Source organism: Labrus bergylta, chromosome 12 (assembly GCF_963930695.1).
Source record: "Labrus bergylta chromosome 12, fLabBer1.1, whole genome shotgun sequence".
Lineage (NCBI taxonomy): Eukaryota > Metazoa > Chordata > Actinopteri > Labriformes > Labridae > Labrus > Labrus bergylta.
This window is the reverse complement of record NC_089206.1, coordinates 26,669,068-26,696,246: the sequence shown is the minus strand read 5'-3', so window position 1 is coordinate 26,696,246 and position 27,179 is coordinate 26,669,068. Positions and strand designations below refer to the sequence as shown.

Genomic DNA, 27,179 nt, shown 5'->3' with positions numbered 1-27,179 from the left:
ATATATGTGTCTAATGTTAAAATGGAACTAATTGGAATGGAAGACATTACCATTGGCTCCAATGTATTTTCAAATGTATCCACTTCAATTTTCCCTCTTATTTAAAACAACATTTAACACCACACAATTCCTCATATTCTTTAAGACATACTCAGCAGCCTTTTTTTCTTGTTCCCAAAACCAATAAAGAAATCGGCAGACGAGCATTCAACTACAAGGCTCCCTCTGACTGGAACAATCTACCTATAAACATCAGAACAATAAATTCACTACACATTTTAAGAAATCACTGCTACCTTTTCTCTCAAAACCATGTTGCTGCTTCTAATGGTAATGTCTTCTTACCCCTCTAATATCTTGATTGCATATGTCACTGTGTGCATCTACCTCTGATGACTTTGTGTGGGTGCTGTGGCTTTGTGGAAGGGATACGTGGGCGGATGGGTGTTTGAGAGCCTTTATGTTTATGTGTGTATTTTATGCTTGACTGTCTGTATCACACTGTACTGTTGTGTTTTTGTTTTTATGTTGGACCCCCCTCGAAAACGAGATGGTTCATCTCAAGGGGCAATCCATCAAATAAACAGAATTTCTCACTTTTAGCAGCTGTGTTTGGGATTTGTACAAGTTATAAAGTTGTCATTTTGCATAGACCCTCAAGGCAACTTCACGCTGTCTACCTCTCTCGTTTTATTAGGTGATAATCAAAACACTCAGAGCCTTGTGTCCCATACATTTCTTACAGGCCTGGTATACTTGAGTTGTGATTACTATATATGTAGCATTTTTAGTTACATTTGTTTTTTTGCTTCCTGTTTCTTTCTTTTTTTTGCATTGTTTATATATTTGCTGAGCTTTTGCTGTTTATGTGATTTTTTTTTGGCTCTATGCTGCACATTCTTTCATTTGTTCGGCCTCTTCATCGTTGAGGTGTATGTTGCCAACTTCTAAGCCTGTTTCTAAGTCATGACTTTTACCCGTCCCTCAGCCCTTACTCATGGTTCTCAGTTCAGCCCTTTTCTCACATTTCACTGGACCCATACCTTCCTCATGTTCCTCCTGCCACTCCCAACCTCTCCACCAGATGGCCTCAGACATTACCCCCTTTTCACATCATAACACCTTTCAATCCCAACTTTCAATCAGCCAACTCCCCCCGCCCACAAGCTCATCCCCTCATCAGCCTGATTCTATAAATACTTGACTATTACCTTAGGATCATTGCTACTTTTTCCTTGTTCCTTGTGCCTGTTGCTTTCCTGCTTCTTATTTTGCTAGAGGGGTTCAGCTTTTATTCTTAACCTGAGTTAAGCTGGTTTAAGTATTATGAGAATGTTGCTACGTGTTTGGAGATTCAACCAGGTTCTTCATTAGGTAAGCACAGCACCAAGAAAAAAAAGATTGCACATAACAAACGTGTAATGAGTGACTAAAATAAAATGTAAAAACATGATGTCACGCATAACAGGAATTGAAGCGGAAAAGGAAGTCCCACACACTTAAATGTAACTAATGGCTGATTCTTGTCAGCTGTACAAAACCTGACTCCAAAATGAAGGCGAGGTTTTGGCTTAATAACAAGAATGAGTGCATCATTGCAGATTGGACGATGAATTTAGAGGTAAGTGGAGTTTCTATTTAACCAAGCCGGTTTCTGTGTTGTGTTGTGATAGTTTTAAATGATGCTTCTACATGATTTCATTGATGACCACAATTTATTCTTTGGCAGAGACAGAATGACACAGTTCTCCTCTCATCCAGCTCCTCTCCCACATGGAACTGTACAAAAGGAGCCTGGGACAACATGAAACATGGAAATAAAAACTACATGTACAATAAAACATACCTGGCAGAGACCGAATGACACACAGAGCTAGCATGGAAAGTTCCCACATCACTCTAACACATACAGTAAGTTAGCTCAGCTATCTAAATAACTGACCTCTATGTGACATGTAAAGTAAATTCATTATGACAGGAAAAAAAAAAAACAAGACATGGTTAGAAACAACTAAAACACAAAAGAGAAGGGGCTGGATTAAGATAATAAATTAACTGAAAAAATGCACCCACCTCTTCCAAAGGAAAATCATAATTGTACAAAATGGAGAAGAAAACAGAGGAAGTAGGGGGTGCAAACTACAACAAAAGTAGCCAATCACTGAGTCCTGAGTGTGTTTCAGTCAAACGTACAACAGAACAATGCCAGGTATTTTGATGTAACTCTAAAAAGATAAACAGAAGTGTAAATATGAGCCTGTTGCATGCTCTATCTAAACACCTCTGGCTTGTAGGAGATTCATGAACAAACATGAAGTGTATCACTAAAGCATTTGACACTTTTGCCATGTGTGGTATACCATCTCATGGTATGTGATTCAATATAACAGTTCTGCCATAAATGTGTCCTTTAGAAATATATAAATAGATAAAACTGTCAGATTATATGAACAAGTGATTTTATAATTTATGCATGCTTAAAATAAATGTCCTCAATGATTGCTCAAGAGGTTGAGCAAAATGAATGGAGATACTTGACTGAGTTTTATTTAGAGTGCTGCTAATATTTTGTTCACCTCATTTTTACATGAGAAGAGCAGATTATTATACACACTTTTCATTTTGATGCACCATATACATACAGTACAGGAGTTCCCAAACTATGCCATGCCCCCATATAGCATTAGCCACTTGCTAGGACCCCCCCTCTTGCAAAATTCCTAAAAATGATTTCTCTTCATTACATTCAATATTTATTTTAGTCTTTTCTTTTTTAATGGATCGATTTTTTGAGAAACTGAATTATTGAATGAAAAATATTGGACCTCACATGGTGGTACGAAACATGTGACACAGCAAAGAGAAGGAACAAAACTTATATATTTTAAGAGCGCTTCATAGACTTTTTGACACGGTTTTTTTGCAGTCAAATGTTCCCACTGAAAACATCTCTGTGACCCACTTTTGGGTCCTGATCCACCAGTTGAGAACCACTGCACTAAAACACCACTTCCCAGAAACTCAAAAATAAACTGATGGTGTCACCTTTCTGATACAGTCAATAAATACAGACAAACTATAAGCTGTTTAGAAGCTGAACTTATGGATCTGTTCTATTGTGATATTGTGGTTAGTATACATGAAGGCAAGTCCAAAATAACGAGCCTGGCAAATTTGTCAGCTGATAATAAAACCTTAAATTGTCAAAGAGATGCTTCTTGAGAAATGTCTTTAAGAGTTTTAAAGTTGCTGCTCTCAGATTCAGATGAAGGAAAGAAACGTGAGGACAAATCCAAAAATGCTGTGAGAAATGAAATCCAAGCTGATGAATCTGAACCCCTCAAAACAGGTTTGGAAACATTATTTTGGGAAATGATTTCGCCACTTTAATAATGCTAATTGGTGTTGTATTTTATATCGTTGGAAAGCCTGATTAGTCACCTTTACAATGAGTTATAACATGTAAGGATCATGCATTCGTGAATTGAGTAACACAGCTAAGCATGTGGGTAGCGCCCTAAAAAAATGTTCCAAAATCCCCTGCAATCTTCTTCTGTTGGTATTCACTCCTGGTATGAGTTGCTTGGTGGAATTGAAGATTGCACTCTCCCACAGTAATACGTTTTTTACACTGTCTTGGACCTCAGTAGCGTGAGGATGATCCATACAAGGCCACAACAGCTTGGCCCCTCCTCCTCATGCTGGTCACCAGCCTGGTCACATTCTGCTGTGGGATGGCATCCCATTCCTCAACCAGGAGTTGTTGAAGGTCAACCAGCGTGGTTGTGTTGGTCACTCTGGCATGAACAGCATGCCCAAGATGATCCCACAAGTGCTGTCAATCAGGTGCCAGTCATACACCCGTAACTGGCACACACCCGGCAGGACTTGAAGCTCAAAACAGGAGTGATTACCAACAGAAGAACATTGCATTTTTGTCACATTTTTTTAGGGCGCTAGCCACACGTTTAGCTGTGCTGCTCATTCCACGAATGCAGGATCCTTACAAGTTATACCTCGTTGTGAAGGTGACTAATCAGGCTTTCCAACGATATAAAATACAACACCAATTAGTATTATTAAAGGGGCGAAATAAGTGACCAAAATAACGTTTCCAAACTTTTTTTGAGGAGTTTATTAAACACACTGTGTCTTTAAGAAATCATTTGTTTGTCCTGCTTAGTTGTCCAGTATCTGTTCGTCCAATGATTGAGCACGCCTCTCTTTCACTCTCCTGTGGGGTAAATCATAAATTAACAAGAATAACCCTGACTGGGCTGAAATGGCTTCCTAATCTAATCACACACACACACACACACACACACACACACACACACACACACACACACACACACACACACACACACACACACACACACACACACACACTCACACTCTTACATATACAAGATAAGACACATCTGAAACGTTGTGTTGTATAAAGTCAATCAATAACTCTATAGTTATCTTTCTATCATTATCTTTTTATTTTGTTTCCTGTGTATAGCTGTAAATCTGACTGACTTTAATTTTAATACACATTTCTGAAAAGGCAAAATCATCAACTCTAAAATAACAACAAAATCTTGCACTAACTTGCTCTGTCAATCATAAAACAAGCATGTATTACTTTGCCCTGTCCCTCCTCAACAATGTCTAATTTCTTATCTGCTTTATCCTGGTTTGAGAAGCAGCGGAGACATATCACAGACAGTCTCACCATCACGCAGAAAGGACACCGAGGAGAGAGGAAGAATACATGTACTTGGATATTTTATGTCTTTTATTTTGACTTGAATTTTGTGTTGTTTAAAGTCAATCCTTTTCTTAACGAGGTCAAAAGCAATCACATCTTGTTGTTGGGAACGCCTGGAGCTGCTTTGATCTGATGGAAAACTCTACAGAAGATTCAACTTGAAGACCTGCAAACACTGAAAAGCAGGAAGGATTCATTTATCATGAATATGGATGTACCACCTTCTGATTTCAGGAACTTATTTTAGGCTTCGGGTTTATTTTACAACCCCTCAGTAGAAACAGTGTGGTTGGATATACTTCCTCCAAACTGGAGAAACTAATTGACGTCAAAGGAGAAGAGAAAACATTATCCCCCTTGTAAAGCGGAACTAAACAGCTTGGTACATCTCGGGGCTTCAAGAACTGAACTTTTGGTAAAAATTGCAGCAGAATAGTAGTTCACTTGGATTTTGAAAATAATTTATCACAAGAAACATTTTCTCAGGAACAGCTGGACCAAAAAAGGTAACTATTTAAGTGACAAAGTGTTGCTTCTGAGATAAACAGTCACAGAGTAAATATGAATGAATGTTTAATGTACACGAAGAATACAGAACTGCATTGTTTTCACCTGTCGTTGTACCCAAACATTGTTTAAAATGTAAAGAAAGGTTAATTCTTCGAAAGATATATTTTTAAGCTCTTCCTCATACAATTTGAAAACACATGGTGGAATATTTGCAATCAAAAACCCAGCATTTGAAAAGAGGCTGTTTTCTGTTTATGTTTCAGATAGTCGTAGCCATGGCAGAGAGGAGGCGACCGGGCTACAGCGTGCACAGGAGCGTCCTGGATGAAGGAGCAGTGGAGGAGATGGCAGAAAAATGTGAAACGAAATCATCTTTGTCTGAGAAGGTCAAGAAGTCTGTGAGGTAAAGTTTCCAACAGCAACTAGACAACCTTAACAAATCTCTCTGCACATATAGACAGATATAGTTTCTGTTTTGTGTAAATATATGACTCTGTATCAGAGAACCAATCATACAGCATAGTGTCCAATCCTGTGTACACATAATGGGGGTACTCGGATTCAAAAATCAACAGTTTTTAGAATATAGAATAGTTTTCAATGTTTAAAATAAAGTGCTACATTTAATGAAAAATACAAGTAAACTATAGTCTGAATTTTGATTACATTAAACAGTCTATCAAAAGAACACCTCTCAGTCAGTACGTTTTAATTGATGAAGAAATAATATGATAAATCTACCTTTATAACATCACTTTATAAAAGTTGTACAGACATTAGCATATCACAAAAGTATCTGAAGGTTTCATAATAAATTCATTGGTGATGTATATGAAGAGATGTTCATTTTCTGTGTCTATCTAGAATAAAAGTTTCTTGAAACAATCTCATGAGTTGCTGTATTCACACATGCACAAAACACCCGATATTTCTGGAAATGATTAGGTGAACTGCATGTGTGAATGTTAACAGCAACAGCCACATTTTTTACACCAACATTACGCAGTCAATTGTCAGAGGGGGTGATGACATCAAATTCATGAGACCACTGAGCCACTGGTGCGATCTTCGTGCAAGAGTAAAAACAGTTTCATATTAATATTGTGTATACATCCAAAAACAGGCAGCACTAATAAAGAGGAAAGAATTGACATTGTAAGGTTAGACTCTTCGCCCCACGCTTCAGATAAACATCTTAGCATCCATTTCACTTCATGTCCTGCCTTCTTAGACCCCTCCCCCCATCATCATCACGCCCATCCCTGAACCGTCCAACAGAGAAAACCAGGGACATGCGTGAATACCAGTAATAAAGCAAATGCACAAGTTCACAAAATGTGCAGTCCCTTGAGTGTCCACTTGAGGCTGGCTAACCGAAAGTTGGGTTGGGAAAACCTTTTCTATATAGTGACTGCCATAGTTGGGCTTCAAAGTGCCCTTCCAGTAACCAATGGGTGACATCACTGAGACTACGTCAATGTTTTATACAACATGCTGTATATGCTATGTGCTGTCTTGAGATTTCTAGACATTGACTATGTGAATACCAGAAAAAGGATTTGAGTGTTCCTATTGACAGTAAATTCTTGTTCCTTGGTCACCTGTTTACAACATAAACACACACCACATTTACACAAATGATATCACGTGACAAAAAAAGTAAATATTTTACATTCAATGTTTTGCAGGGCATAAACTTAAACAAACATACTGTCACCAGGCAGAGAGGATGAATGGTCATTTATTAACTTTTTTACTGAAAACAAGTTGAGTCAGTGGCAAACGCTGTATCACTACCACATATTGATATATACACCACATCATATTTGAGCATGAATACCAATTTAAAAGAAATGAAACCCCTCTTCCTTTTCTCTTCACACACACACACTAAGGTGTTCTGGTCCCAGGATGAAGAGCTGCCTGCTGGGTAGTGTCCCTGTGTTATCATGGCTGCCTCGATACTCCCTCAGAGAAAATGCGCTGGGGGACCTGATCTCAGGGATCAGTGTGGGCATCATGCAGCTGCCTCAAGGTGAGGATAAAGGTTCAGGTCTTAGAGTTTAAGTGGAGCGGGACAGGTAGAAGATATTGAAGAGCTGTTGTTGTTAAAATCAATTTATTTTTGAAATGGTAATCTTCAGGTTGTGCATTATTGTTTTGTTACTTCACACATTTGATCCTCCTTTGTGTGATCATCATTTCTCTGCTCCCTCTGAAGGTATGGCATACGCTCTGCTAGCATCCGTTCCTCCAATCTTCGGCCTTTACTCCTCCTTCTACCCAGTGCTGATCTATTTCATCTTTGGCACATCCAAGCACATCTCCGTCGGTTTGTACTTTGCAAACATTACATTGTCTGTATCTGCACACTGTGACATTTCCTCAGTGCTTATTTAACAAGAAACATTCATACACAACTCAGTTTACAAAGAATTAAATTATTTGGTCTTCAGATTTGATTGACATCAGCAAACATTTGTCTTTAACAAATTCTGAATGGAGGAGAGGACCAGCCATCGTGAGGATGTTTTCCCCATTCTGTATTCCAATTCAAACTTTTCATGTACAAAATCTTTATTGCTGTTCCAGACCATATGGTTAACAATCATATATATGTTCATGTTAAGATGTTTCAACTTCCCTTTCTGGATCAAAGTTGGGTGAGCGAAATATTGTGTCTCGCAGTAGTTTATGTTGTTATTTAACCAGCGTTTTTTTACGTCTCCCTCCTCCAGGAACATATGCAGTAATGAGTGTGATGATAGGAGGGGTGATAGAGCGAGTGGCCCCAGACTCCAACTTTATGATATGGGACAATGTGACGAACTCCACTACAGTGGATATCATCACCAGGGACGCAGAGAGAGTCCGGGTGGCTGCAGCCGTCACTTTATTATCTGGATTATTTCAGGTAAAACTGTGGATCATGTTGATACTCTGGTTTGGTCAGATATTTGGGATTTATTCAATCTTTTTTTTTTTTGACGATGATATTGAGATGAGATGAGATGAGATTCAACTTTATTGTCATTACACATATACAAGTATAGAGTAACGAAATGAGGTTTGGCATCTCACCAGAAGTGCAAATAAGCAGAAAGTGCAAGAGTCTGTGCTATGTACAGTAATTACAAAATTTACAGATGTAGACTAAAAAAAGTGAATTATTAGGTATATATGGATGGCTGGATTAATGGGATGCTATAAATATAAATAAATGCTATAAATATAAGTGTATTTTTAGGATTATAAGATACAGATTAAGGTGCAGTGAGCATGCTATACTAGTTTACAGATAATATAAAGAATATGGACATACTATAATACAATAATACAGGTGGATGAGAGATGTGTGTGTGTGACCAGGAGGAGTGGTGGGGGGATGATGGGTGTGAGGTGATGTGCAGGGGAAGGGGGGGGGTCAGCAGGGGGCGGAGAGAGAGAGGGAGAGAGAGAGAGAGACAGAGTTCAGAGTTCGGGGGGTAGAGTTCAGTAGAGAGACAGCTCTGGGGAAAAAGCTGTTCCTCAGTCTGCTGGTTCTGGTCCGGAGGCTTCTGAAGCGCCTGCCGGAGGGCAGGAGGGTAAACAGTCTGTGGGCAGGGTGGGAGGAGTCTTTAAGGATGCCGTGAGCTCGCCGCAGACAGCGTTTTCTTTGGACATCCTCAATGGCAGGAAGTGGACACCTTGTGATGCGCTGGGCGGTTTTTACCACCCGCTGTAGCGCCTCACGGTCTGTGACAGAACAGTTTCCATACCAGACTGAGACACTGCTGGTCAGGATGCTCTCGATCACACAGCGGTAGAAGTTCATCAGTACAGCTGAAGACAGGTGGTGTCTCTTCAGTGTCCTCAGGAAAAAGAGGCGTTGATGAGCCTTCTTAACCAGACTGGAGGTGTTAGTGGACCAGGAGAGGTCCTCTGTGATGTGGGTCCCCAGGAACTTGAAGCTGGAGACACGTTCAACAGCCATCCCGTTGATGTGAATGGGGTTGTGCGTGCTTCCTCTTTCTTTCCTGAAGTCCACGATGAGCTCCTTCGTCTTGCTGGTGTTGAGGAGCAGGTTGTTGTCAGCACACCAGGCGGCCAGATGCTGTACCTCCTCCCTGTAGGCCGTGTCATCGTTGTTGCTGATGAGGCCAATCACCGCCGTATCGTCCGCAAACTTGATGATTGTGTTGGATCCATGTACATGTCTGCAGTCGTGGGTGAAGAGGGAGTAGAGGAATGGGCTCAGCACACAGCCCTGTGGTACGCCTGTGTTGAGTGTGATGGTGGTGGAGCAGGTGTGTCCTGACCTAACATACTGGGGTCTGTTGGTCAGAAAGTCCATTATCCAGTGACGGAGGGAGGTGTTGAAGCCCAGGTCTCCGAGTTTAGTGTTTAACTTGGAGGGGATGACAGAGTTGAATGCTGAGCTAAAATCAACAAACAGCATTTGTGCGTATGTGTTGTTATTGTCCAGATGTGTGAGCACAGAGTGCAGCGCAGTGGAAACTGCATCCTCTGTACTCCTATTGCTGCGGTAGGCAAACTGGTATGGGTCCAGTGTGGGTGGGAGGCAGTTTTTCAGGTGTGCTAGAACCAGTCGCTCAAAGCACTTCATTATGATGGGTGTGAGTGTTACAGGGCGGTAGTCATTCAGGCCTGTCGGGCTGGAGTGTTTCGGCACTGGGACAATGGAGGTGGCTTTGAAGCATATTGAAGCATATGAATTTGATATTCATGCAAAACTGAGAATATGTTCTATTGAAGTTAAATGGTAAATGGAGTAGAGCTTCTATAGCCCTTTTCTGGTCTTTTGACTACTCAAAATGATTTTACACTGCAGGTCAAACCTATACATTCACACACTGATCTTAGAGACTGCTGTGTAAAGTGACCATCAGAACTAACTGATCCCATTTATACACATTTATACACATTCACATGCCACTGATGAAGCAACGGGTGCCACTTGAGGTTAAGTGACTTGCCCAAGGACACTTTGGACATGTAGCTGCAGGAGCTGTGCACAGCCGCCAGTTGAGATTGTTTGGATGGACACACACACAGGTTATGTAAAAATAAAGATTAAAAAAATTAACTTACTAAGATTAAAATACTGCACAAATACTAAAGGTGTGCATGGCTCTTTCCAGTACATTATAACAAAAGCTATCAAATGATCACTTACAATAACTTTTTTTATCACTCTGCCTTTTACCATCAATGGAGGAAGGGGACTTCTTTCCATTTTTATATGTTTTTAATTCGATGTGGACCCATCTTTAGTCTGGTCATCCAGCTAGGGAAATCTTGGCTCCTCCAGCATACAACATCAGCTTTGAATAAAAACATTGTTCCTCTGTTATTTCTATGATAAATAAGCAAGAGTATTTTGGGTATGGAGTTTTTTCTTATAGCTAGCAGTCAATCATGACTTAAGAAGTTTGTAATTCTAAGACTAAATGTTATGCACAGGACTGAGTGAGGGTAAAATCTAATTTCTATTACTGATCATGAAGCCAGAGGTGACTACTTTCCTGCTCTTTATGTGTGTCTCTTTTTTTTTTGTGTGTAATCTTTGTAGATTTTGCTTGGCCTGGTCCAGTTTGGCTTTGTTGTGACCTACCTCTCTGAGCCGCTGGTTCGAGGTTACACCACGGGAGCTGCCATTCACGTCATCGTGTCCCAGCTCAAATATACCTTTGGTATCAGCCCCGTGAGATACAGTGGACCCTTCTCATTGTTATACGTAAGAAAGAAGACCATCACGGTCAATATTATCTGCATGCTCAGTATTTAAATTTAAAGGAAAAATGTGCAACATTTCACTCATAAATATAGCAGAAGTCAAGTATATCCTGTGTAAATGTCTCTCTGAATGATGACTGTCTACAATGACTAAAAAGCATGAGTCCTGCTGGCTGTGTTGTCAGAGCCGTGTTAACATCATGTTTTCATGGATGGGATAGCCAACTCCTCCCATTGTGTATAAAAACTGTTTTTGTCACGTAAGTGTCTTTAGATCTCAATCAATCCATGTCAATTTACTTGCAATGTGAAACTACGCGCTAAATAAAGTGTGCTAGCGTTAGCCTGCTAACACCACAATGTAGGTCAATTACAGCTTGAGCCAAGGACAATTCTGTCCGTTGTTTGCGCTTAATGGTGCTTAATTATAGTGCGTTCCATTTGATAATTCCTTTGTGCAAACGCGAGGGGAGCGGGGTTGGAGGTGTGTTGCAGGGAGCACAGGATTCAGTATGCACCAAACAGCAGTTTGTTTTGGTTTCATGCTGGTCCTCAAGGACGATATCTACGAGTGTCTCCATCTCCTTTTGTTTTACAAAATTGAAGCAAAAATACCCCCAGACCAGTACTGACATAATGCACATCAGTTAGAGCAAAAACATGGGTAGAAACACAAACACGCCCCTACTGCTAACCAAATAAAACTCACCAATAAATCACCAAAGATCCCTCAGCTCAGTATGGTCAACATCAGAACAGATTCTTGTGTCTGTTTAAAGCAGACACTCACAGTTATGGAAATAATGACTCATGTGTTTGTTCTGTCACTCTTGCCCTCTCTCTTCCAATCAGCTAATCTGGGAAAGAATGCTGCTGGAGCGTCATTGGTCGACAAAGCTTGCTATATATCATGATGTTACAGCCGCTCTTTTTTTGCATCAAATAAGTAATTAAAACTTAACTTTCTCAGAACACTTGAAAATAGATCAGCATGATAAGAACTAACAGACACCTTGTTTTAGAAAAAAAAATATTTTAAAGTTTGCGTTATGTTCCATCTGTTAGCACGAATAGGTGGGTTTCATGACCTTTCCTGCAGTGGGTCAGCAGGGGGAGCTCTAAATACTTTGGCTTCACTTCTCAGGAGCTCTTGTTATGTTCTTTCTTTGTACAGTCTATGGTATTAATCAAACACCTTTTCCGTTATCAATCACTTATACTCATTGTTTTATCTGCATAACATAAAATCACCAAAACAGATGATGCCATGGTTTTCTAAAGTACTTTGGTGTGTTGTTATAATTTCTTCTATTACAAGCATTTAAGCGCAGTTTCCTTCTTTTCAGACTGTGTTGGAGGTGTGTTATATCATCCCAGAGACCAACATTGGTACTCTTGTGGTCAGTATCGTCGCTATAATTGGCCTCATCCTCGCCAAGGAGCTCAATGCATTCTTGAGTAAAAAACTGCCTATCCCCATACCTGTGGAACTGCTTGGTGTAAGTAAACAGATACATACATGTACCTATAGGCTAATATACTACATGAAATGTTTGGTTTTATTTACAAAGATGAAAACAAACACATGAACCTGCTTTTAGACCTATACCCTCTAAATCATCTCTTCGGGTCTTTTTCTCTAGATTGTCGTTGCGACTATAATTTCCTGGCAGGTGAACCTGAATGATAAATATGGAGTGGATGTGGTGGGGCTGATTCCCTCTGGGTGAGAAGCACACACAGCACATATAGGATTGTTGTTAACAGATGTAAAAGGGACATATTTGGATGTGTTGTACTCTGTCCATGTCAACCAGTCTCCAGCCTCCTGTCGTCCCAGTAGCCTCTCTGTTTGGTCAGTTGATTGGGGACGCCTTTGCGCTGGCTGTGGTTGGTTATGGCATTGCCATCTCACTGGGACGAATCTTTGCCCTCAAATATGGATACAAAGTGGACAGCAACCAGGTATAGAAGTAGAAGATGAACTGGTCTTATTACATTGCTATTGGCCACTTCTGTGTGTTTTTTTGAATTTGTACTAAAAAAAAGTCTGCTTTAGGAACTAATCGCACTGGGTCTGAGTAACTCCGTCGGAGGATTTTTCCAGTGTTTTGCCATCAGTTGCTCCATGTCTCGCACCATGGTTCAGGAGAACACAGGGGGGAAGACTCAGGTTGGTACGAGTGGATGTTATTCAGCTGAAGTGAGAAACTCAAAAAATGCAGGTTTTTACTATCATCAGTCTGTGAAGGCTGGTTGAGGAAAAGTCCAGACATCATTTAGATTATGTGACCATGTATGGTCTAGTTGGTATATTTTAATTTGACATGAATGTTTAAGAAGATACATTTTCAGACCAGTGTTTTCATCCCAGCACTTTTCTTTTCCCATAGCTTCAGATTTGGGCAATCTTAAGGGTGAAACAGAGTGAAATGTAGGTCAAACAAATGAATGTTCGTCTGATAAGAAGCATCATTCAATAAAACTTAGGGAATTTCTCCCATCGTTGAAGTCCACCTACACAAACGTATGTTTGCTCAAAGGCTAAACCAATTATTCCTGACAACATCATAAATCAGCTGAGGCCTGTTGAGGAGAGGAGAGGAGGCTTTAACTCTTCTTATAATCATGAACCAATTCACCCTAAGAGGCACATCATCATCCATCTCTTTTGTCATTTTCTCTTTAACTCTCTTCCTCTAATCTCTCTCCCCTGATTTCCATTCATCATGCCTCTTCATTCACTCTCTCTCTTCACTGCAGGTTGCTGGAGCTCTATCAGCAATAGTTATCCTTTTCATCACACTCTGGATTGGAAGATTCTTTGAAGAACTGCCCAAGGTACTGTGAGGGCATTTGCCTGTATTCACATTTGTGCACAAAATAAGTGCATGTACTGTATGTGTTGGAGTCTGGGAGTGAATGTATTTGCAAAAGGAAAGCGCACTATGCACTCAGAGGAAGGGAAATATGAAAATAAAATAATGTGCTTTTTAAATATGTACTTCTCCTTCTTCAGAGCGATGCTTCTTTAAAACATCTAGACTAACATCTATAACTATATTGATATATGTAACATTATTCACCTGAAATAAGTGTTAATTTCAACTCTGCAAATAAAATGTTTGATTTAAAGATGAAAGCACATGAAGCTTCAAGAAATACATTTTAAAGGAATACATGGCAAACTTTCAGACTTTATTCTTCAAATGGAAGCTCTCCATATAAAATTGTTATACTCTACTCACCCGCAGGCAATGCTGGCTGCCATCATCTATGTCAACCTCCATGGCATGATGAAACAATTCTTGGACATCCCTGCGCTGTGGAAGAGCAACAAGATAGACATGGTGAGTGTTTTTTTTTAGACTAGAAAATTGTTTTATATTTTAGGATGTTCTGCACTAATGTTCATGTCTTCAGGCTGTTTTTCTTTTAACAATCCCATTAAAGAGTTGAGTAAAATGTAGTTACAAACAGAATTGGATGATTTGAAACCCCATGTTTGATTGAAAATAGCACATAGACAACATGCCTAATGTTGAAATTGAGGTTTTGAAATGTTTTGGGTATATGAAATGCCCATTTATGAAACTGATGCTGACAACGTGTTTTAAAAAAACAAAGTTGGGACAGTGGCAACAAAAGACTAGAAAAGATGTAAAATGCTTAAAAATCCCCTGATGGAACATCTCAGTTCATTTAATTGGCAACAGGTTAGTAACATGATTTGGTATAAAACCAGCAACCCAGAGAGGCTGAGAGAAGTAAAGATGTGAAAGGGTTCACCACTCTGTGAAACACTAAGAATAATATTCTTCACATTAAATTGTGAACAAAAGCTGTGGATTTCTTTGTATTTAGCATACAATTTGGTTAAAAGATTGAGAGAATCTAAGGACACACAAAGGACAAGGCTGCAAATGAATATTGGATAGCCCTCAGACAGCCCTGGAATAAAAACTGACATGAGCGCAGTTCATCGCTGCATTCATCACTGCAAGATGAAGAAATATAGGTTTTGGAGCGACATATGATGCCAAATAGAATTCTTCTTTTTAAGGGAAGGCCTTGTTTATTTGAGCAAGTCAATGCCAAACCCCCATTCTACATGGCTCTAAAGTAACAGAGTAAAGGTGATAAACTGGCCACCTTGGCACCCTTTGAAATGTTTGAAACAGTAAGCGTAAAATAAGACAAAGGAGACCCTGAACTGCTGAAATCCTCCATGAGGCAAAAATGGTTAAACATCCTACAATTAAAATGTCTTTCTCTTCAGCTCCCAAAAGCTTGAACAGTTTTGTTAAAAAAGGATGTAATGCAAATGAGTGTAAAAGGTCGCTATTTTCAATCAAATATGGGGTAATAATTTTAAAATAATCACATTCTGTTTTCTTTACATTTGACAGCGTCTCAACTTTGTTAAACTGGTAATCACAGCGATGCTTAGTGTAGTGTAAAAAACACTTTAAACCTTGAGGGATGACATAATATCAATCTTCTAACTCTTGCAGTTGCCTGCTCTTATAAGTACCGATACTAGATTAATAGTTGCTGGAGATGTTGTTTTGCTTTCCCTCTCTTCCTCACCGTCTCTCATTTGTTCTTTATCTCCAGGTGATCTGGGTGGTCACCTTCATCCTCACCGTTCTGTTCAACCCTGACCTGGGTCTGGCGGCTTCCATCGGTTTCTCCATGCTCACTGTCATCTTCAGGACACAACTGTAAGAATAATAAGGATAGGGGCGCGCTGGTGGCGCAGTGGCAGGGCGCACGTCCCATGTGTTGAGACTCTCGTCTCGAGCGGTAGGCCTGGGTTCACTTCCACCCATGGCCCCTTTCCACATGTCATTCCCCGCTCTCTCTCCCTGGTTTCCGACTCTATCCACTGTCCTCTCTCTGCATTAAAGGCATGAAAAAGCCCAAAATAAATCTTAAAAAAAAAAAAAAAGAATAATAAGGATATGTTCCTTTGGGCTCACACACCATGACTGATGCAACAACACCCACATTTCAAACTAACACACCCATGATTTGTTGGAGAGTGTATAAAGTTGAACCGCACCCAAAAGCTAACTTGGCTTTTCTCTTACAGACTGCTCCTTAACACTTAGTAATGCAAATTATTCATTCAGATATTTGTTTGTTGTGTTTCCAGACCAAAATACTCCCTATTAGGGCAGGTCCCAGACACTGACATTTACAGGCCGCTGGAGGACTACAATCAGGTATGACACGATTGTATTCTTAATAACATAATAATAACAAACCAGGAGCTATGATAAGCCCTGGTCAGGAGATAAACGATACTCAGAGCTGTCTGACTGATGTCAGCAGACCAAACACCGTCTGCACGCTCTGTTAGGGGAACTGTTTATAAAAGCACACCTGTCACTTTTGTTCCTTTAATCATAACCAGGAGTCAAATATAGAGATGTGAATGTGAGCTATGTATCCCTCAGCATTTCATCATAGTGCACTCCACTGTCACAACTGACCTTATCTCTGCATGTTTTTTCTAACTATTTTGTCATTTTGAAATTTAAACTCAGCTTGTGCAATGTTTAAAATATGTCCAAGTGTCATTAATGCCAATTTTCAGTGAAAAAAATGTTCAGAGTACAGAAGAGCTGGACATAGAAGTTTGGCCCATATTCTTTTGAAAGGCAGAGTTGTGTTTTAACAGGCTTTAATACGGAACCAATGAAAGCACACACATCAGTGAAAACACAACACAGGAAAATCCAGAGCAGGATTAATTCACTGATCTGTACTGTACAAAACAGAATGGATGTATCTCTTTTAAACTGCTAGGGAGAAAATATGTAGTCCTGAAGGAAGGAATATTTGTACCACTGTTACTTTTCTCTACCCTAGTTTAACTATGTAATTGTGCAAGGTTATCATGACATATTTTCTTGAAATGGGATGCCTTTATGTACTGAGAATCTAAGATATGCAGTGATATGTTTCCCTGTTTTATATGTTTCATTCATTAACTGACCATTTCATTTTAGGTGAGGAAGGTGCCAGGGATTTTGATCTTCCGCTCCTCTGCAACCCTCTACTTTGCTAATGCTGAGATGTATCAAGAAGCCCTGGGAAGGAAGGTAAGAACACACACACACACACACACACACACACACACACACAAATAATAAAATAACATACTGTATACATTCAGTAAAATATCACCTTTGTTGCAAATATGCAGCACATGTGCTTCAGAATTTAAAATAGAAATGAACAATAACGGGGCGCAGGATAGCCTAGCTGTTATGTTGCGTGCCCCATGTACAGAGGCTGTAGTCCTCAACGCAGGTGCTGTGGGTTTGAATCCGACCCCGGCCCTTTGCTGCATGTCATCCCCCAATTCTCTCTTCCCAACATTTCCTGTCTCTCTTCAGCTGTTCTATCCAAAAAAGGCATAAATGGCCCCCAAAAAATAAGAAATTAATAATGACAAAGCTCAAAAAGCCATTTGAAATAAAAACACTATCATAACACCAGCAAGGTCAACCAATATAATAAGGCAAACATGGATCATTGGTGTTTTTTTCAATATATCCAGAGGGAAGGTGCTGGAATAAGCTCTGAGGGAAGGCTATTTTAAGATTTATTGTTATTATTCCAGATTTCTTGTGGGACACTTCAGATACTTAAAAAAGGCAGCAAAAGATCTGAGAGTTTGTCTTTGGACATAAAAGGAAAAGCAGACAGTGATATATGTTGGTGCTAGATTACATTAGGCTTTGTAGGTCTTTAATATGTATTCTTAATGATACAAGTTGTCGGTGTAGTGGTGCCAGCAGATGAAGAATGGGATCTCTACTCTTCGGATTTTTCAAATGGCTGTAACACTCAGAATGAACTGTCTTTTGCAACCTTCAAAAAAATAGTTTTCATTATCTATGCAGCTTGTATTAAAAGTATGTATCAACATTTTGGAGACCTTCTGAATTCAAAAAGAATCTTTTGAGATTTTGGTCATGTTCCCCTGATGAAAAGATCAAGCTTTTTTCAACATTGTTAAAATATCAGGAAAATTCTGCTCCTAAGTCTGTTACATGTTTGTATTTGCTGACTCCTGTCTCTACCATTGTTCTTTGAGGGAAAGCATGTTGTCAAAGTCCCTCAGACAAACAAATGCATTTCCCATCTCACAAATACAACCAGCCAAGATCTTTAGCCAATCAGAGAGGTCCACCCATGAGGTTTTTGTTTAGGAGTAAGACCACAACCGGACCTCATTCATCAGCAATATTAGTTGAACTGAACATCCTTAAGAACCCTCATCCCCTTCACATTTTTAATCGCAATGTCAACATTTTAATCAAGGGCCTTTTACAGGAAGAACTTGTATTACAGTAAACAAAAAGTCCTTAAGAGCTTCCAGCAGACCCTCCGCCTCCCCCATAGCCTCCAAATAAACATCCTCCTCGCAGGATCCCATCGGTCAACTGGACCCTGTAAGCTATGTTTCTCCTTTTCGCTTATGTGATATATATTGCCTGAACAAGAAGATTTCCCAACCTCCTTGGTCTCTTCTAATTTTCTTCCCACCCAATCCTAAATAAACAAGAGAAGAGATCGCTATGTTTCTAGACCTTGTTTTTTAAGACCGCGTCTTCACCACAGAATCAGGCACGTGTTGCTAAACGCATTGAGGGTGCCACCACCATCTACGTCAAGTTTTGTCAAAGTAATTTAATTTTTCTAATTGTAGCCCCTTCAACTCATCTCAGACAGGAAATCCCAGACCACAACTTAAAACCTCCTTGCTTTCCAAAGATGACCACAGCTACATCCACAGCAAATCCAGTAATTGAAAACATATGCTACTCCTAAACCTCAAACAGCTCTTTAAAGAGGTGACGACTGACGAAATATCTTATATTATATACACGTCAAGACTGTGACAGACATTGTTCAAGTTGTCAGCCAACCATTTTTCTCTCCTCTCCTTTCTTTCTGTTTAACTTTTGTTCAAAGCCCCCCCCCCCCCCCCCCCACACACACACACACACACCATTTCTTCCTTCCTCTCTTTTGTCACATCCTTTTGGGGGGAAATGGGAAGACAGATTGAGAGAAGGTGTAGAGGATTACAAAAGTTGGAGGGAGGCTGAGAAGCAGCGACTGAATGAGGAAGAGAGATAATTGAACGTCTCATTCATTAAAATGTCAACATGTCAAAGCCAGGGGGTCGTTTTTTATCTGTCTCATCTTTGATAGAAAAATAAGGCTGTATAGAGCTGCTGTCGACTTTAAGGTGAGAAATTGCAACTGGATGAATTCCATTCTTTTCTGATGTGCATAATAAGTGTTTCCACTTGTTACTCTGGCATTAAGACAATTAACTCCAACTTGGGTAATTCTTTCTCTTAGATAGTGAAAGTTGATCACATATTGCTTGTTGTGTTTGACAGGGACTAAACCCATGATTTGCAGTTATTCATGGGATGAAAAAGCTAGAGCTGCCTCATTCAAAATGCAGCAACAAAAGGTTTCAGAGGAACCCCCCCCAATTCTCCTCACTTTAATTTGTGATGCAGGAGGGTTTGAGTGGCTGTAATCAAATTCTGATCCACTTAACAATTGCCAGACAGACATTTCATTTAGTGAAAAAAGGCTTAAAAACAATGAACATGTGATTGGCTGTCTGTGACTAATGACATATGGGATTTTCCTTGGCATTTACATTTCCTGCGTGCTTTTAGTCCTCCCTCTTTACAAATAGTGTTTACTGGAATCTGTTTATGGCTTCATGTGAAGTCGATTTGAATAAAATGGGATACATAAATGATCTTTTTCTTCATATTTTCAATTTCTCACCTTTTTAAAAAGAGTTTAGAGTCAGCTACAGTGATTTAGAGCAGCTGTAGGTCAAATACCTGACCTTAGCAGAAGTGTTAATAACTTCAGTGTGTCTGTCATGTATACCCCCTTTACTGTCCAGGTCAAATGTTGTTTTTAATTCACAGTTCTACTTTACAGATGTAATGCTACAAGAATGATTAGGCCAATCAGAGTGGTGAAAAGCAACCTTTTTTTGAATGCACCGATTTTAGTTTATTCTAAAGCCTGCCTCACTGTTCCAAGAAGAAATTGTTAAAAGTCGTCTTATCTTGTTTGAGTGACTTACAGTGTCTGTTGTTGTTGTTTTGTTCCTTTTGTTATTCTAATGTCATGTTACTGTCAGAACGGGTTGTGTTATTATTCTGTCTGTACTTAATAAAAGATTACAGATTAAGCCAAACCATGTTTCCATGATGAAATCAACAATACAAAAACAATTATTCTGTGACATGAATTCAGATAACAAGTTGCCAGAAATGCAAATGATCATCATGAATAACAAAAAGTTATCCTTTGGCCTATCAATTAATTTTGTCTAGTACCTCATTTCACACAAGAACAGTCGAGCTCTCTTGGCATTCCTGTGTGAGTAAGCCTTTACTTAACATGGCTCTCCTCTCTAGAGTCCTGTGGTTGTTGTTTTAGGACATCATTACCTGCCAAACCTGCTCCGATGGTTCTTTGTTATTTCAGTTCTGAGGAAATACAGTTGACTTGGTACAGGCTGAACAGGAAATCTATGTTTGAGTTCCTATGGCTGGTAATGAGCTTAACTTGTCAGTATTCCTTAAAAGAGCACAAAGATATGTAATGAATAGGTATCAACTTTAATAGAACAGTATTATGTTAGGTAAACATCAGTCTGCTGTCAATCACCCGTTACTACAGTACAGTAGTGACTAAATCAACGTTTAACATGTTTTCATCTGAAAGTATTTTTCATGTAAGCATTAATATATGTGGATCCCTTTCTTATTACCAAGTAGATTTTTTAAACTGTAATATTTTGTTTACATTTAATTTAAGATAGATAAGGGATGCAAACGACTGAAAAAAGTAAAAGTGGTGTATAAAACCCCAGATGGAAGGACTGTATGAGTGGCTTTGAAAATGATCATTAACTTCATTTAAATGTCTTTTGCTGTTTTTCAGTCTGGCATTGACATCACTAAGATCCTTTCAGCGAAGAAGAAACTCGAGGCTAAAAGGAAGAGGCATGAAAAGAAAAATGACAAAAAAGCAAAGAAAGAAGCCAAGAAGAACAAAGTGGGCATGGTGAGGTTTACCGAAGATAAAACTATGACTCTTCTCTTCTCCTTTAATGTTGTTGTAGTGCACAACTCTGTTTCTGCTTAGCCTGATTGAATCCCTGAAAAATAAAAATGGGAACAATTTCTAATAAAAAAAGCAATGACAGTGTTTTTAATACATTTTGTAATTTCTTCAAATGTGTTTCATCTGTTCATTTTTAAGCACAGCATGTTTACTTCGGATCATTAACCTCTCATGTATGCATCATGTCTCCTCCTGTGCAGCAGGGGGAGCCAGAGAGGGAGGTGGAGAAGGACATTGCTATTATTGAGATGCATCCTGAGCCCGACCCCTCTCTCCCGAGAGCCATCGTCCTTGACCTCAGCCCTGTTAACTTCCTGGATACTGTGGGGGTCAAGACAATACGCAGTGTACGGTTACAGAGATCACATTTCCTCATGTACACACACATACAGACAAAGAGGAAGTACTTCTTTAAAGTATTGTCACACAGATATATGGAGTAGTCAGCCAGTGAGAAAAGTAACCTGCTATAGAGGGTCCACCCCCCCCCCCCTCCCAGAAACCCTACAGGGTTCATTTAAAGATAGAGAGGCACAAGTAATAAAGGGGGGTCTGGAGGTCTTCCCCCAGGAAATTCAGATCATCCAACACTTAATTATATCCATTCTGGTGAATATTTATGCAACTTCTATTACGTCAAAGGAAAAGACAAAATTATTAACTGTTAACAGAAAACACAATGCTGCTTCCTGCATGAAGCTCATGTTGTTGCCAATTGAATCCTTTGTTTCACATGATCATTAGAAAACAAAACTCACAAGAGAATTGTGTTGACGACTTCAACACCTGAATTAAATAAAAAGTTTTAAGAGTTGCAGAGTGACAAACATGACAGCAGCTGAACAGGAAATATAAAATTAGAGATTTCACAATTATGACGTGCATTTTATGTTTGTAATGACAACGGTTTCCTAGCAATATAAATTACTTCATCTCATTTTGAGCTGATACACTTTTCGCCTTTTTTCCAGTACACTCCCATGACAGTTTAAATAACTTAGAAGCTCTGACTGTAGCTGAGAAACGCGGTCTGTTTCGCTCTCTCTCCCTGTCTAAAGTGCTTGGTTTTCTAGCATCGTTTTTATCTGTTACAAACTTTATTCATCAATATGTATTAAATAAATCAATCTATACTTGTATAGTGCCAATTCATAATAAATGTTATCTTAATTACTTTACAAAGAGCAGGTAAAAGACCTTACTCATTTTTATATTATCTGCAAAGACCCAACGTTAATTTAACTTTAGACACAACTTACTGACATTATTTCCTCTTTTCTAGATCATTGTACTTATTACTTTCTGATGTACGTCCCTTTGGCTAAATGAAATGTAGAATTGCAGAATCCATCATGAGCACTAAGCAACATTTAGCAAAGTTACGGTGGCAAGAAAAAACGTATTTCTCCCACAATTTTAGTGGAGACGAGTGCTTGTAAAATGTACATGAGGACCAAGTCTTACATTTTATTTTTAGAATCAACGGTCGCAAAAAGTAATCAGCTGTAAGTAAGTCACTAGTTGGCTGTTTGTCCAACAGCTGGCACTTAAACGTACAACTGGAATTTAACGTGCAATCTTTTGTGGATTTGCATTTATATATGTATCACATTTGCAACCTTTCTTCCAATAACCTTTAGTGTCTAAAACAAAATTCCTGATCATAACAAAGACTTTTCTTAGCTATACTCATGAGTATATCCAAACATCTTTTTTTAATGATTGCTCGTATCAAACAGATGGACAGTTGATGACAGCTGATAATGGAATTTAACCCAATAAGACGATATTATCTAAAGCTTAAAAAAAACACGATGAAAATAGAACATTACTTCAAAAATAAAATTTAAAAAAAAGAATTCTCCTCCTCTCATCCCTCCCTCCCTTCCTTCATCATTTAGCTCCTCGGGCATTCAATTAGTGTAAATTGAATTGTGGGATGAATGAAATGATCCCCAGTCTGACCTTTGCTCTGTGCTTCTGTGTCTGTTTCAGATCCACAAAGACTACGGGCAGATTGGTGTTGAGGTGGTTCTCGCGTGCTGCCAAAGTAAGTTCCTTTTTCATTCTGAGAACATTATAGTCAAGTAATTTAACCAGCTGTGAGGATTCTAGCTTCACCTTGTTTGATAACATAAATCAGGAAAGTTGAAAACCCCTGGAGACCATGACAGCTATGTTACAGTTTACAGCTGTTTGTATGAACACAGAGCTACCAGTGTAAAAATGAACATGTATCTTCTTTATAGTTTGGGTTGTTTAATCCTTAGACTCCATTTACCTTCTTAAAAGCGTCTTTACTCTTTGGAAGAACCTTTTTTATTTTAGTCGTTAGTGTTCCCATGACAGCCATCGATCATCCTTGGATTTTTTTTGTTCTATCAAAAAAAATGTATGTTTAACATTCATGCTCAAACTCATGCAGTCACACACAATTTAAATTCTTTCAACAACACTGGATGTTGTTTTAGCTGCTTTCTGATGTTATTGTAACGTGTAGTCATTCACTCCATAGCTGGTATGCCTCAAAGGATTTTCATGTCTGGTTTGATGTGAAATATCAGCTGTTAAGAAGATATGAGTCCTGAGCAAAAAAGGACAAGAAAAATACTTCAGTATGGTGGGCTGGTTTTGTTTTGTTTAATGATCTTTTTCTGTTTTTACTTTATCATTTGAGCCTACAAATTTGGTCTGACTTGTCTGATATGGGAAAATATCGGTCTCCAGGAGAAACAATCCCAATGCTGGAAGCCATAGTTATTTCAGAGTAGTAGCTGTTATTAGCCTGCCAGTGCTGATAGCATGTTTTATGAAAAATAGTTGAATGTGAGTGACTGGGCATAAAAAACACACTGCGATGAATATTTATACGGCCAGGAATAATAGCAAGGTTCAATCAGTGCCAGGGCTAAATCTCCATTCCCACTCAGTCTGCCTTTTTTTGGGTCTAATTTTCTGTCTCCAGCTTTAATTGTCCCACTTTTTCAATGTCAATGTCCCTGTTATTCCTTCCATTTCTTATCCTGACAGAATCGCTGTCTTTCTTTTATGGCTCTGTCTGTGTATTTATTATTCCATGTCTGTCTCTCGCTCTCTCTAGCCGGTGTGGTGGACAACCTGCAGGCCGGGGGTTTCTTTAATGACAAAGTGACAAAGTCTTGTCTCTTCTCCACCGTCCATGATGCTGTTCTGCACTGTCAGTCCTTCATTACACAGAGCCGAGGAGAAGCATTGTACGAGGTGAGTGAGATCCGAGGAAAGGTCCAAGCGTTCATTCATCTATCAAGCAAATCCTTCTGTCATGCATCCCAAAGTAGAATACTCAAGCATGAAAAAGAGATTGCAGGTTAACTTTTAGTGATAATTTGATGTTACATGATTTGGGCCTGGTTTGTTGAGGATTGAAGCCGTAAGCGTTTATCTATTTAAATTCATTTTAGTGTTACTGTAACTAATTACCATGATATTCATGGTAGAGGTAGAGAATAAGATCTCTTATGAACATACTGTTCATTACTGTCCAATATGTGGTGTGTATTTTACATTCCTGCCAGTAATGGTTCACATGGACTAAGTCGTTTGATTTTTGTTTTTGCAATGTTCATTGAAACTCATTGATTTCTGTCCTTAAACCTGTATTTATCAATACAAGTGATACTTTTGTGCAGCTCTTCACCCATAACACTCACAGTGACATGCAGTTTTTTTTATAAATACGGTGGGGCTAATGTGTTAGCAAGCACTTAGCATTTTGAATATCAGGACAAAGAGCATGCATATCATTATAATAATTTCAGGGTTATAATTGATAGAAATCCAAATATCCACTCCCCTTTTGGCTCCTTTTCCCAATTCCTGAATTAATATCTGATTCTTTAGCTGCTTAATGCTCCTCCATGTTTACTTCCTGTTTCCATCTGCTGTATGCTCAATGACCGACATCGTCCATTGGATTTTAAGTACTTATTCAAATAGAAAAGATGGACTAGCTAAACAAATATTGATCGGAGTTGTTATGTGTGGACTTATTTAATTAGTATTTCCATTGTAAATACTCCTTGTTGTTTCGGTCTGGCTTCCACGTCAATCATTTACAATTTCCATGCAACCAGAGTTATAACAGCTGCTTGGCTACACATGCGTTGTAAAATACTGGGATGTAAACCAAACACACACACCCAGCTATAATTATGATATGATTATATTAGTTATTAAAACTGGCAACACTGATGAAGGCTTTGTGCCGAAACACCTCCGTTGTTGATCTGTACGCTGCTGCTCTAGCCAGATTATAACACTTTAAAGAACATGCTGACTTTTCTGTTCTTGTGTAAGTCTTTTCTTGGTCGTGCACCTGAAGATTTGTTACTGTTTGAGTGCCTTGTTGTGCACATGGGGGATTTGAGATACTATAATGAAGTTGAAAATTAATTACAAAAATCTCATTTCTAATTTCCCATCTCTTTGCTCACTTAATTTAAGAAAATGACTGAGTTCCCTCAGCATCTTTAGCCAAAATTAATTATAATGAAAAATCATTTTTGTTGCATATTGATTAGTTAATTGATCCTACACTGTTTATGTTATGTTAAATTGGCTGCAGATAGACTGCACATTCATTTTTCAAATAATGTTTCATTTTAATGTGTTTTTTCACTATGTTGATGCAAATTCCCCTTTTTACTTCATTCACATTCATTTTTTTACATCAAACCTTCTGCTCATCGTGTGTGTGTGTGTGTGTGTGTGTGTGTGTGTGTGTGTGTGTGTGTGTGTGTGACTGTTTATCTCACTTATACACCTGCACTTCCATGCAGGTCTGCATATTATTTAGCCAGTTTGTGCTTTTGTTTTTCCGCCTGTTCTGTTCAAGCATTTAGCTGTGTGCGTGACTTTATGTTTCTGCTCCCATGGAGAAATCTAACAAAGAACAAAGACATGGCAACGGTCCATGAGACACAGTTTAAAGAAGCAATGACTTCATGGGAGGAACAAACACAAAAACACACATGACACACAAAATACAGAGGATGTTAGGGAGTTGATGTCTCAGAGCAGCATGTGGTCAGTCGAAAGGAACACGCACACACACAAACACACACATGCACACATACACACATACACACGAACACACAAGGTAACATGGATGCAGGCATGTGCAAATGAATGAGTAGATGCATGCATATGAATTGATATATGCAGCACACACACAGATACAGTCTTACAGAAGCATTTAAGCATATCAGAAAAGTCTTAAATTCACCCTTCAGGCTCATCAGAGGGGCAATGTAACATTTGGTGAATGCAGGAAATGACAAAGTGCAAAGCGATGCAGATATAAAACAGTTTGACTCAGTACCATTATTTCTGAGATTGCTGCACGCTGAGACAATATATCAAACAAAATGTTGACAGCCCCGTTCTATTCTGTTCCTCTTCTACTGAAACGTTCACACCCTTCTAGAGGAAATGAAAGTCATGTATGTATTTTGAAAAAAAGTCTCTTTCATTCTCTGTCCTGTCCTCCTTGTGCGTGTGTGTCTGCTTCACCCCCTTGGTTCTTCCTCTCTGTTTGATCTCTCCTGTCCTTTTTTTTTTTCTATTTCTCAGGAGATCACAGGGACACATTTCTGAGTCCTGAGAGGAACGGTGGAGGACATCATGAAGCGTACATGGTCTGCATGGGGATTTACCCTGTGAGTTTCTGATCACTGGAACTTCTTTCAGTTACACACAGTAACAAAATACTTGAACAAAAAAAAAAATGAACAAAATGTGAAGACCAGCTACAGTCTTACTGTAATATGCCATCTTAAATTATACGACTCTGGCTAACTGTGTGAGCTATTCTTTTTTTTAATTAAGTTATTATGCTGCTTTTTAACATACAATAATCTGAAAATGAATACCTGTATTTCTAAGAATCTAAACATCTGCTGATGTTGATGTACTTCAATGAAAAATAAATGCTTTTATTTAGTCA

The 27,179-nt window shown here is 39.0% G+C and overlaps 2 protein-coding genes across 3 annotated transcripts in view; both read left to right on the top strand.

Moving 5' to 3' along the window:
- LOC109993565 (prestin) overlaps positions 1-602 on the top strand; it is a 21,360-nt gene extending 20,758 nt beyond the window's left edge. For both annotated transcript variants that reach the window (XM_020646555.3, XM_065961386.1), the window contains exon 22: positions 1-602. This exon is cut by the window's left edge and continues 922 nt beyond it. The gene's annotated coding sequence lies outside the window, so the exon portion shown is untranslated.
- A 3,924-nt stretch (positions 603-4,526) lies between these two features.
- On the top strand, positions 4,527-27,179 carry slc26a6 (solute carrier family 26 member 6). Its single transcript, XM_020646550.3, has 20 exons — positions 4,527-5,262; positions 5,530-5,669; positions 7,162-7,301; positions 7,488-7,598; positions 8,005-8,180; positions 10,839-11,003; positions 12,349-12,501; positions 12,646-12,728; positions 12,820-12,967; positions 13,062-13,175; positions 13,766-13,843; positions 14,257-14,352; positions 15,620-15,726; positions 16,161-16,230; positions 17,020-17,112; positions 21,014-21,136; positions 21,397-21,543; positions 23,192-23,246; positions 24,297-24,436; positions 26,807-27,179. The coding sequence occupies exons 2-20, from the start codon at positions 5,542-5,544 to the stop codon at positions 26,828-26,830; spliced, it is 2,151 nt and encodes a 716-aa protein (XP_020502206.1). The 5' UTR covers positions 4,527-5,262; positions 5,530-5,541; the 3' UTR covers positions 26,831-27,179.